Source organism: Cherax quadricarinatus, chromosome 33 (assembly GCF_038502225.1).
Source record: "Cherax quadricarinatus isolate ZL_2023a chromosome 33, ASM3850222v1, whole genome shotgun sequence".
In the NCBI taxonomy this organism is placed as follows: domain Eukaryota; kingdom Metazoa; phylum Arthropoda; class Malacostraca; order Decapoda; family Parastacidae; genus Cherax; species Cherax quadricarinatus.
The window spans coordinates 21220604-21233073 of NC_091324.1; the positions used below are offsets into that span (position 1 = coordinate 21220604).

Consider the following 12470-nt stretch of genomic DNA (forward strand, 5'->3'; position numbering starts at 1 on the left):
AGCCTGAAGCAGTGCATGTTTACTTCAGTGTGTGCTGTTTCTTTAGGAAGAAATATAGGTTTTGTATCTGGTTTTTCTTGATCACGTTACAGACCTTAATGCTAGAGCACATGTTTATGTGGACGTGTTGCAGGGCTTTTATGACCAAATGATATATCTAAGGGCGTGTTGTAAGCTTATATTTGACATGATGTCGATGTGTGGGGATTATTGTAGGCTTATGGTCATGGTTATAATTTGTTTGCATGGCGGAGCATCCATAGGCCACCAAGTAACCACTGCTTTGTCTACAATAATGGCTGTTCCATCAGCCTTTGTGCTGGTCTTGTTGATCTTCCTGGATGGTGTGACTTAGGCTTCCACACTGTGACTTAAGCTTCCACACCATCACTGGTGCTGTATCTTGGCTGGTTAGGATCCACCTCTACTGTTCTTCCCGGGATTTCTACACCCCAGAAACTTATCAGCTTGATCTTCCATGGACCCGCGATGGCGCTCCTTGGCGAGGGGTTGGGGTATTAATCGTGGTGGATGAAGGTCCCATCACAGCTTCAATACCATTACTCAATTCATCATTAGTCAGCTTCACCATTGCTCAGCCTCATCTTCATTGCAGTGCCGTGATCATCATCCACAGTGTAATTATAATTTCAGTGCTATCATTATTACTGTGTCAGTACCATTATTCACAACGTAATCTTCATTACCCAGTGACGCATGCCCTACCTGCCTGCATATTGCCTGGCTGACCTTCTGTTGTGACGTTGCAGGCTGGTGATCAGGTGCTGAAGGTGAACAACTTGTGCGTGGAACAAGCACTCCATAGGGAGGTCACTGCCATCGTCCAGAGCAAGTCTTCAGTTGTTCTCAAGATCAAGAGCACCGGCATCATCCCCTTGAAGGAGTGAGTATAGTTAGTCTTTTTTTCTATTCACTAGTGCCATCTGTTTGTGGTGCCATGCATACTGGTGCTAGGTGGCGTATGTGGCATCTTCACTAGTGCCAGCTGAGTTGAAGTTCTGGTTGTGGAAGTTTTTATGTATTAGGAGAAATGGGAAGATTTCTCCTGTCGCAGGTGTTAATTATATAATAACCCGCTGCGGGAGATGAGTTTGATGACGGTAGCAGTAAAAGTAGTGAATGTAGCAGCAACAGTAGTAAAGGTAGTGTAGTTTTAATAATAATAGTAACAATTGTACCCTTAGCTGTAGTGAAGACTAGTAGTAGGTATAACCAGTGACGTCATGAAACCATCCTAAGGGTAAGCAAATCTGTTCATTTTTTATATAAATTTGATACATTAACTAAGATTTTATTTTATTGGATCATTTAACTAATAAAATAGGAACTAGTAATAAAGTATTGTTTAATTTATCATTTAAATTATAGTTCAGTGGAATTAAACTTGACTTTCGACCAAAATGCTCAGTAATTTCTCTGTAAATTTCTAGCTGACTCAGAAGATTCTGCAGTTTTTCTTGACCTTCAGGATGTCTGAAGTTTTAATTCGTTAAAGTAAAGAATCTACTTAGTTCCAGCAACTACTGCGCTGGAACTAAGTTATTCAGTTTTATAAAACTCCGTCTTCTGGATGTAGACAACTCTAAGTTGTAATTTTAGCGAGACAGAATCAGAGGAATTTGTACAGTTACAATATTACAGTGACTGAACTATAAGCTCTGCAGAATCTTAATGAATCCAAGTTTGTGAATCTGATATTAACTTGTTTCTGTCTTGTCATTATTTCTGCATTTAAGTTGCGAGAATGAAATTTTCACTCATTTCCTCGTCTCTCAAATCTGTGTCATTCTTCTATATGAAAAGATTTTTGTTTTTTAATGTTCTCGAAACTCGGATCGCCTCTGAAAGTCGACTGAATCTCTCAAGTTGACAGTAATCACAGTGATACCTTCCTCCTATTTCAAAGGTAAACTCTTAACAGATTTAAAAGTTAAAATTAATTATATTACTGCAAAATGTTATTGACATTATACTACTGTCAAATACTAGGAGTCTAATAGGCTACGAAACTTATGAAACAAAAAAATATTAATAGGTAACAAGTTATTTTTTTTTAATATTTTAAACTTTACTTATAAGACAGATGAGGAATTCTATTAAAAATTTTGGTGACATGAGAAACACTCAGCACGTTTGAATTTATTTCAAAATTATTCCCATGTAAAATCAGTTATTTTTTTATCAGTGGTCATCGTCGTAACTGATGATAAAGTGGAACAAGTAGAACTACTTTCCCGTAATTTATAATTATTTTTATATTTAAAAATATAGGTTTAATTTTTGTTAGAAAAATTTTATTTCGGTCATGAATTACGGTAATGTTACAATGAACTAAATGTATTTCTGGCGATGCACAATCCGAGAAAGATATCCCTGTATTCTATAACCCCAGTCCACTGTACTTCATTGTACGTGAAAGGTATAGTGTAGAGTGCAGTATAAGTTTGTAATGCAGTTAAATATTAGCAATGAAGATTTCAAGTGAAATGGAAGAAACATTCATAAGTTATCACTTGATGACTAATATCGAAATTTCTTTTAATAAAAATTGATAAATCAGGACATATACAACCCAAGACAAATTCAAACTTACAACCAAGAGAGAGAGAGACCAGCTTTATATGTTTACAGCCAAACCGAAGAGGCATTCTGTGGTTATCTTGCGTAGATCAACAACCCATATAATACACTTAACACTAAGTCTGAAGCCGCTCGGAAGTTGCATTATCGAGTTTTTTGGTTGAAGGTTTGAAGCCGATTTATACACCCCTGAATTGCACCTATCATACCAACAAACTAATTTCTCCATTCCTCAGTGTTTGTATAATATGTCACACATTAATCTAGGAAGACATCTCTACTGCCTCCAGCTGCCTCATCACTGCAGCATCGAAAATACAATATATCACACCCATGCAAAAATACTAAGCCACAATACTCTTGATGCATTACTCTTTTTCCATCCACTGACAAACGTTTTGCTTTCCACGCTACTTCTTTTTTTCGTCTATTCGCTGATTATCCTAATCTTTTATGCACCCATCTGCCCATACATCCTTTTCCATATATCGAAATATATTCACGTCCTCCATACTGCATACCAGTCTACCGTCCAATATTTCACGTCATAGACAACTTTCTTTTATTACCTTGCTCCTTTCGGGTGTTCATTAAAACTTTCTCCTTTTACACACCCTCTTAAACGTCTCTTCTAAACCCTGCAACTCGAAGTCAAACGTCACAATTCTAACGTCTTGTGTTAACAACGCATTTTTACAAGCAGATCTATGGAGTACAGTTGAAAATACATTGACTCGATCCTAACTATTTTTTATAGAATACTTTAAAATTGAATTATTAACAATACTTCTTGATCAGTTGTGGTTGAGATACATTTGATATGACTTGTAATTTTGGATTCAAAGTGATTAGGAATCTGCATGCAAAGTTTTTGCTAAAAATATCATTGAAAAATGGTGTCTTGATTTTATAATATTAATTATTCATAGATATACGTGGTTACTGTTTCCACGATTTATATATAGAGGTGCGCCTGTGTATAAGTACACTGAAAATTTGCTTTAATCCTTCTTTTAGGGATTAAATGATTCATAATATTATTGTTCGGCCTCAGTATTCCACTACTGAGTGGATAGGGTTGATTAAACCCATCAAATTTCGGATAGGATTGATTAAACTGGAGCAAATTGCTCCGTAATTCGTGTTAATATAAGATGTGCTTTTGTTGATGGCGCAGGCACCGGGGAGACCCTCTCACCTGGCTGATAGTCGACGATGACGAGGAGCTGTCAGACAACGGCACAGATACTTACAGCCAGTCACTGCCATCGTGTTCAGCCAACGAAAGTGACCTGGAGTCCTTCCACCCCCAGACTCCCAGTCCGTCACCACAAGTAGCAGTCAATGATGGCTACGCCAAAGTCTTTCTCTCTTGCTGTGGGAAGGTCGGCCTAGGCTGCAGGTCAGTTCATGTCTCACTGTTGCAACATTTGATTATTGTTTAAATTATTTTGGCTAAGGTTTACTACTACGCAAAGGAACTCTGGTATTTATTTACACTTTATAATGCACACAACCTATATATGCCACATAATTGCTTCCTGGAAATTGTTATTTAGGTGTCTCTTGAGTTCCTGTTTTTTTTTTTGCCTCTCAAACAGCATAGCCCTGTTTTAGTTTCGTAGTAAACTAAGAAAACTGAATTGTTTAGGAAATAATTTAATGGCTTTTCAACTCTCCAATATCGTACGTCCAATTCCGTTAGCCCGCCCTCTTAGCTCATGCCCCTAGCTCAGAAGCAAGCTCTGTTGCATACTTCTGTACTTTCTCCAGTTTCTTAACATGCTTTTTCAGGTGTGGGTTCCATACCGGTGTGCATACCCCAGGATGGGCCAGATGTATGTTGTATAAAGGGCCCAGAATGACTTTGTTGAGATCCCTGACGGACTACTATAGATTGCCAGACAAGCGTTGGCTGCGGAAGTTATTCGGCTGATGTGAACCTTTGATGTTAAACTAGGCAATATGTTCACCCCTCGGTCTTTTTCTTTGAAGTTTGCAGCTTCTGCCCCCCTAGTCTGTAGCCCATTTCTGATCTTCTTGCTCTTTCCCAAGTCTTCATTACCTTGCATATAATAGGGTTGAATTCAAGCAGCCACTTATCTGACCACTCGTGCGATTTATCCTGAACCCTTTAGAGCCTCTCCGTGTCCTCAACTGTTTTATTTGCCTCATTAGTTTTACGTCACTAGCAAAAAGTAATATATCTGAATCAATCCCAATTGGACTGTTAGTCACTTAAAGTAGAAATAGTACTAGTACTAATGCCGATCTTTGCGGAACCCCACTAGTACTCTTCCCCATTCAGGCTTCTCTTTCCTGACAGCAGTGAATATTTGTTTCCTTCCTTAAGCTACTCTTTCATGCACCGGAGTACGTTCCTTGTTATTCATGTCCGAGCCTCAAGTTTTTGGCCCAGCCTTTTGTGGAGTGTAGTATCCAACGCCTTTTTACAGTCTTCAATAATACAATCCACCCCCTTTCTCTCCCGTTCTTTGTTGCACATCTGTTACAGTGCTCACCTATGTGATTGCTGGGGTCGAGTCAGTTTCTGGCCATGTACTTGCCTATTTGTACTCTCCTAATTGTGATTGCGGGGGTCGATACTCAGCTCCTGGCCTTGCTACTAGGTCCTCTCTCCTTACTCCATGAGCTTTATCATACCTCGTCTTAAAACTTTGTATGGTTCCTGCCTCCACTACACCACTTGCCAGACTATTCCACTTCCTGACAACTCTGTGAGTGAAGAAATACTTCCTAACATCCCTATGACTCATCTGAGTCTTCAGCTTCCAATTGTGACCCCTTGTTTCTGTGTCCAGTTTCTGGAACATCCTGTCTTTGTCCACCTTATCTATTCCTCGCAGTATTTAGTATGTTGTTATCATGTCACCTCTAACCCTCCTGTCCTCCAGTGTCGTCAGGCTGCTTTCCCTTAACCTTTCTTCGTAGGACACTACTCTTAGCTATGGAACTCTTCTTGTTGCAAACCTTTGCACTTTCTGTAATTTCTTGACGTGCTTGACCAGGTGTGGGTTCCAAACTGGTGCTGCATACTCCAGTATGGACCTGGCGTACACGGTGTACAGAGTCTTGAACGTTTCCTTACTGAGGTATCGGAACACTATTATCAGGTTTGTCAGGCGCCCATATGCTGCAGTAGTTATCTGGTTGATGTGTGCTTCCGGGGACGTACTCAGTATTATACTCGCCCCAAGATCTTTCTCCTTGAGTGAAGTTTGCAGTCTTTGGCCACCTAGCTTATGCTCTGCGGTCTTCTTTGCCCGTCCCTGATCTTCACGACTTTGTATTTGGCGGGGTTAAATTCGAGGAGCCAGTTGCTTGTAGCCTGTCCAGGTCTCTTTGTAGTCCTGCCTGACCCTCATCTGATTTGATTCTCCTCATTAACTTCACATAATCTGCGAAGAGGGATACTTCTGAGTCTATCCCTTCCATCATGTCATTCAGAGATACGTGTGTCTGGCTCTGCTGGGGTTTAGGCAAAGGGGTCCATCTGATCTGACTGGAAACATATCCTTCCCGTTTCTCTTTCTGGAGGGAACTGTTTCTTCTATAATTTCCGTCCATATGTAAAAAGTATATATTTCCTGGATTTCCGGGAAGAAGGGTTCAATAAGGCGTGAGCTTTGTTGCCCTTAATCCCAAACAACAACAACAGAAAAAGATCAGTAAGTTCATTTAGGTACATTTCCAAAATATTTAGGTAATGACAGTTGACCTACATAACATGTGTAAATTATCTAGGATAACCCACAAAAGCGAAACAAAGTGATTTATTTCTATTAAATCAAATCAGATCGACAAGTTTATTCTCTATAAGGATTACAATGCTGGGTTTACAGAATTTGGATATTGTGTGGTTTACATGTTTTAAAATACTAATTACAGAGGGTACCACTAGAACACCTAGCATGGCTAGGCATTTCAGGCAGACTTAGATTAATTCTTAACTTTAAAATATTACAAATTATGAGGTAAGTTGACTAAACACTAATTTGTGAGTTTAGCAATGTGAATGCTTTTGTTTTTGCACAATACATAGTTTCAGTATTGGAGTATCACAGGCCAACTTATGACTAGTTAGGATTCATTATTTTAAGATTAAGATTGATATTTCTGTGTTTATGGTCAAATGGGTGAGTGAGTGTAAGTGTGAACCACCAGGTGGTATTCGTGTAGTTAGTTGACGGGGTGTATCAGGGAGATAAGATGTTTTCTAATGGTAGTCTTGAAGGTGATGAATGTGTCTGCAGTTCTAGAGTTTTCAGGGAGGGTGTTCCAGATTTTAGGGCCTTTGACATGCATTGAATTTTTTTAAAGGTTTAGTCGGACACAGGGAATGTCATAGAGATGTTTGTGTCTGGTGTTATGCCTGTGGGTTCTGTCACAACTATCAAGAAAGCATTTTAGGTCAAGGTTAATATTGGAATTTAAGGTCCTGTAGATGTAGATTGCACAGTAGTAAGTGTGGATGTACTGAACAGGGAGTAAGTTTAGATCTATGAAGAGGGGGGGGGGTGTTGCCAAGGATGGGATTTAGTGATTATTCTTACTGCAGCTTTTTGTTGGGTTGTTATTGGCTTTAGGTGTGTTGCTGCAGTTAATCTCCAAGCACAAATAGCATAGGTGAGGTAAGGATAAATGAGTGAGTGGTATAGTGTGAGAAGGGCATTTTGCGGCACGTAGTATCGTATCTTGGAGAGGATCCCAACCATTTTGGATACTTTTTTGGTTATGTGTTTTATATGGGTGCTGAAATTCAGGTTGTTGGCAAGGTATAGGCCTAGGAATTTGCCCTCATTATGTCTGGCAATTAGAGTGTTGTCGATCTTAATGTTAATTTGCGCAACTCCTGCTCTGCTACCAAACATAATGTAGTAGGTTTTGTCAGTGTTAAGCGTAAGTTTATTGGCTGTCATCCAAGTCGATATTTTGAGCAGCTCCTCGTTAACAATGGTGTTGAGGGTGGCAAGATTAGGGTGAGAGATGACATAAGTCGTGTCGTCAGCAAAGAGAATGGGGTTCAGGTGTTGGAATACGTTTGGAAGATCATTGATGTATATGCGGATGAGCAGGGGACCAAGGACACTTCCCTGCGGAACTCCATTATCAAGTGGCCATGTTGATGATGCTGTCTCTTTAATGGTGACATACTGATACCTATTAGTAAGGTAGGATTTGAAATATGCAAGCGCATGGCCTCTTATACCATAATGGTCAAGTTTGTGGAGTAGGATGCCGTGGTCTACTGTGTCAAAAGCTTTTCTTGGGTCAAAAATTCCTAGCGGATATTCCTTATTTTCCAATGCTGTGTAAAGCAGATCTAGCATTTTTATAATTGCATCATTAGTACTTTTATAAGACCTTTGTAGTCATGGGTACTGGTGAGGGGCTCTATAGATTTGGTGCTTCCCCATGATTATAAAAATGTGACTTGGCATTGTACTCCTCAGCATATGTAAGGGACCAACAGAGAAGCCAGGGATCTTCGTGCAGAGTGTGAGGGTGGGCGGTGTAGCCAAGAATGCAGGTCTCAGGCCAGGGGACCAGATTCTCGCCTGTAATGACATCAGTTTTGCCCACCTCGAGTTTGCTGAGGTAAGTTACTCCCTCTAGTCCTGCGTGAAGATAATTTTACTGGGTTAGTAACCCAGTAAAACCACTGGTTTCTTTCAAATTCAAATTTATTTATTTCTTTGCAAGTAGTGCACTGAGATATGTATTTACAATAATGGGTTGCAGTACAAAGAGAGCCTTTATTATGCCTAGGTATTATGGGCTGACTTAATTTAATGGCTTACTGACTACTTAACACTGAAGAAATTTGTTATAGTTGTACAGTAGTTCTATTAATTATAAGTGAATTTAATTTATATAAATCAAAGGATATATTCATATATTCAAAAATGCTTTTTATGAAACATGATTCATTTGTATTCCTGTCGACAATGGACAGTAGGTTCAAAAGCAAATATTGAAATTATATTATGGGAATACGTATAATGTTGTGGTTTGCTAAAAGTAGTTTACAGTATGAGAATGCTACAATTGGTGAAGGGCAATACTGTTTTTGGTAGGTATGTATACTTGTATATGGTAATTTGTCAGTGTATGAACTTGGTCGTCTTGTCTTGAAGTTTTAAGATTTAGGTAATTGGTAGACTTATTGGTAATGTCAAATATTGAGTATTGAGTATTTAGTCTAGGGTGATTAAGTGGCTTTTGAGAAGTCTTAAATTGATTTTCAGACCGGGTTACTTTAGTATTTTCTGGTAATGAATTCCAAATTTTGGGGTCTTTTATGTGCATAGTTTTTACAGTGTGATATGGACACGAGGTACATCAAAAAGAGATGTGTGTCTTGTGTTATGGTTGTGTCCTGTTTCCATTGAGGTTCTTTGATCCTCTTCCCCAAGATGTGACCCTGGAGTCGGCTACTTACTGTTATGTGATCAGGGGCAACAGGTGTAAGAAAATGTGCCAGTTTCTACTTTTGATGTGATCAAACCCAGGTCCTTTTGATATGAGCCGAAGGAGTTGATTCTTGAACTATGAACCACTGCATTTTTCTATTCGTTTTCCTCTCCTGGTAGACTTCTTAAATTACACTTTATTCAGTAAATCTACAAAATGTTTTATATACTGCATACGTATTATAAATAGGTAAAGTAGTTGTAATTGGCACATAAATGTAATACCTGCACGAGTGAAAAACATTGGGCATGTTTCCTTACACCTGCTGACCCTGTTCACCTAGCAGTAAGTAGGTACCTGGGTGTTAAACGATTAACGTGGGTCGCATCCTGGGGGACAAGACTAAAGGACTGCAATGGAGTCCTAGATGATGCACCGACTTTTTGGTTATCCTGGGTGACTAAGTATCCGGGTTAAAAATCCAAACAAATCTTATTTTAATCCCTGTGAAGATCATAGTATCTGTATCTTAAACCTTCAAGAGAAAAAGGAGCTTCAGTCCCTTTGTGGAAAGGGAAAAGAGGAAACCTATTTTTGCCTATTTTTTTTTCCCTTGAGTTTTCCTCTTGAATTGTATACCGTGGCAATTTTAAGTTTTGTGGGTGGACCACTACTCTATAATTTTATTACTCATAAAAAAAAATTACTACTTTTGGTTTGCATTCTAAACTATGAAAGTATTACCTCTTAGTGCTATGTTTGATCTCTTGGAAATGTGGTCTGAGTGTTCTCAAATTGCTGTTTGTTTTACCTTAGAAGCTTAAACATATTTTGTGCACTCAAGTGTGACCCATATTTGCAACACTCAGGCAGTATATGTGCTCAAGTCATCACCTCGTCTGGCCCTGGATGTACTGCGAGGGGCAGGCCTCGACCTTGTGGCTGGAGAGTCCTCTGGGTATAACTCCTCAGCATCCTCCGTGGCTGGGGACCAAACACCGCCCTCCTCCTCCTCTGACCCGCGAGACTCTGACCACAGCATTACTACCAGGTATAACTGTACATTAACATGAAAGCTCAAAATATTTTATCCTTAGGTAGTATGTAAAACATGTACACCACTATTTTACAATGCAATGAAGCTACTCAAGGTGTTTTTGTAAATTTGAGATAAGTAGACTCTCAGATAACATGGTAGTAACTTTCCTAAAAACAGTATGTAATAAAAACAAGTGTAAACTGAACTGAAGAACATATGGGGGAAACAGGGTTAAGTTTATTAGACCCTTCAGAGAGAGCCAACCAATTATATAGGCATCATCAGCTGCTCTAGACCCTGTTTCAGAGCAGTGCTGCTAGATTTGCCAGGGTCCTCCTCATTAAAAAAAAAAATTATTACTTTAGCAGCAACATGTTACTACTCACTTAACTACTGCAGAGTTAACCGTTTTTCTTCAGATTCTTCCTTATCTTCCTTTTACTTAAAACTGCTTGATGCATTACTGCAGAGGAGCAAGCTGAAGAGGTTTTTTGCTGCCCTGAATCCCAGTGAACTTTTTTTCTGTTGCTGACAAATGCAAGTCCTTGCTTGTTTCATAGGATTAAATATTTGCTGTGGCTCATAGGCTCCCTCAAAAATAATTTCCTGTAACTCAGCAGGGAAATTTCCTGCAGCAGTGTAGTCAGCAGAAGCACTTTCACCAGAAAATTTAATATTATGCAACTGACTGCACAATTTGACTTTGTGGAGCCACCCTGTACTAAACAGGCACTCTTGTTCAGGACTTCCTTCCTCATCATACAGTTTTATAGTATGTACTGTAAAGCTTTTTTCCTCATTAAGATGAAATTAAGTGGTGTATCTTGGTTTATTGTTTAACAACTTTTCCCTCCTATTTAGCTGTTCTGACTTGCTTGTCATTCTTTCCAGAAGGACACAACTTGGATTACTCGTTGCATAAACTCATATTTTTGCCTCGTTCTACTTAAATATACAAATTGGTGCCTCATTCAGGCCATAGGCTCGTGCTATCTCCATCACACATCCACCACTCTAGAGCTTATCTGATATTTTGATTATCTTTGAAACGCCAAAACTTTCACACTCGTGCTTCTTTCCAGTTCCAGGATCACTTTCATTCCTCTTCAGTGCCATTGTTGCTATCCAGAAATGAGATGAGATGATGAAAAGATCAAAAGTCGAGTATGGTATTGGATGCATATGGACAAAGCGGTGGGTGAGGGAGGTTGTGCACATTACTCAGGCCTTACCCTTAAGATAATGGACTTGCCTTAATGCTCACTGTGAGAGGAAGGGGAAATGCCACATTGCGTACCACATTTTCTCCTACGTGTACCCCACTGTGTAAACCAATTTTTACAGTGTGTTCACCAAAAATATGCTGCAATTTTGCAACTTTAGAGCGCAAACGTGTTAAGAGATGGCGTGTTATCCAACGATCTACTGTGCATTCACAATGCCAGAGCTTGAGGATCACCTCACACATCAACATCATGTGGATGCCATCACAAATTATAGCTGCATAGAATATGCTAAACCTCAGTAGTGTCGCATTGACAGGAAATAGAGAGTTTGAAGCAATTCACTATTCAAACCAACCTCTCCTCCTCAGTGGTACATTATTTTAAACTTAAATACAGAGGCAGTGCTGCTTATATCATCTTACGTATTATATACTGAACATTTTTATTTAATTTGTTTGCCTAGTCTTTGCCAAGGCCTTATGTAACCACTTGGATATTATTAACATTGACACACTGAGATGTGATCCACAGACTGAGTGCTGTGAGTCGCCATCTGAACTTAGACAGGACACGGGGCTGGAGGGAGATAGAATCTGAGTGGGCTGAAGCTGAAGCAGAGGAGAAGAGGAGACAACTACAATCTTCCCAGAAAACATTGAAGACCCGGGCTCAGGTAGGTGCACGACCCTCCCACAGTCTAATTATTTTTGTTATGTAGCATTTAGTTTTGTGCCATTTTGATTTGCTGCAGTTGCTTTCTGTTTTCAGTCTCGATAGAATAAGTCTCTCACTGTTGAACTTTTATTGTTTTATAGTGTGTCTCATAGGATGGTAAGCATTCTGTAATTCTTTTTTGGCTATGAAACCCCATTAATAAATACAGTAAAACTTCAATTAACCCTTCAACTGTCCAAAAGTATTTCTACGTTTTCACACGTAGCACTCCAAGCTTGATTTTCTCCATAAGAAAGCATGTAAAAAAATGTAGATCTACGTGAACAAACGTAAATCTACATTTGGACAGTTGAAGGGTTAATGGACCCTTATTCAACAGATTTCAGACACTACAGACACAGAAGTTGACCAGACAAACATTGGAATAATTGGACAAAACTGAAAATGTCCATAGATTCTGGATTTTGTCCAGTGTTGATAATGTTCAGCAGTCT

General features: G+C 39.2%; 1 protein-coding gene across 7 annotated transcripts in view; it reads left to right on the forward strand.

The window, feature by feature from the left end:
- Positions 1–12470, forward strand: part of LOC128693867 (PDZ domain-containing protein 7) — a 270106-nt gene that overhangs the window by 203392 nt on the left and 54244 nt on the right. For all 7 annotated transcript variants that reach the window (XM_070090906.1, XM_070090900.1, XM_070090904.1 and 4 more), the window contains 5 exons: positions 771–904; positions 3779–4003; positions 8076–8220; positions 9906–10087; positions 11833–11974. In XM_070090906.1, coding sequence (XP_069947007.1) covers positions 771–904; positions 3779–4003; positions 8076–8220; positions 9906–10087; positions 11833–11974 — 828 coding nt within the window. The remainder of the gene's footprint in view (positions 1–770; positions 905–3778; positions 4004–8075; positions 8221–9905; positions 10088–11832; positions 11975–12470) is intronic.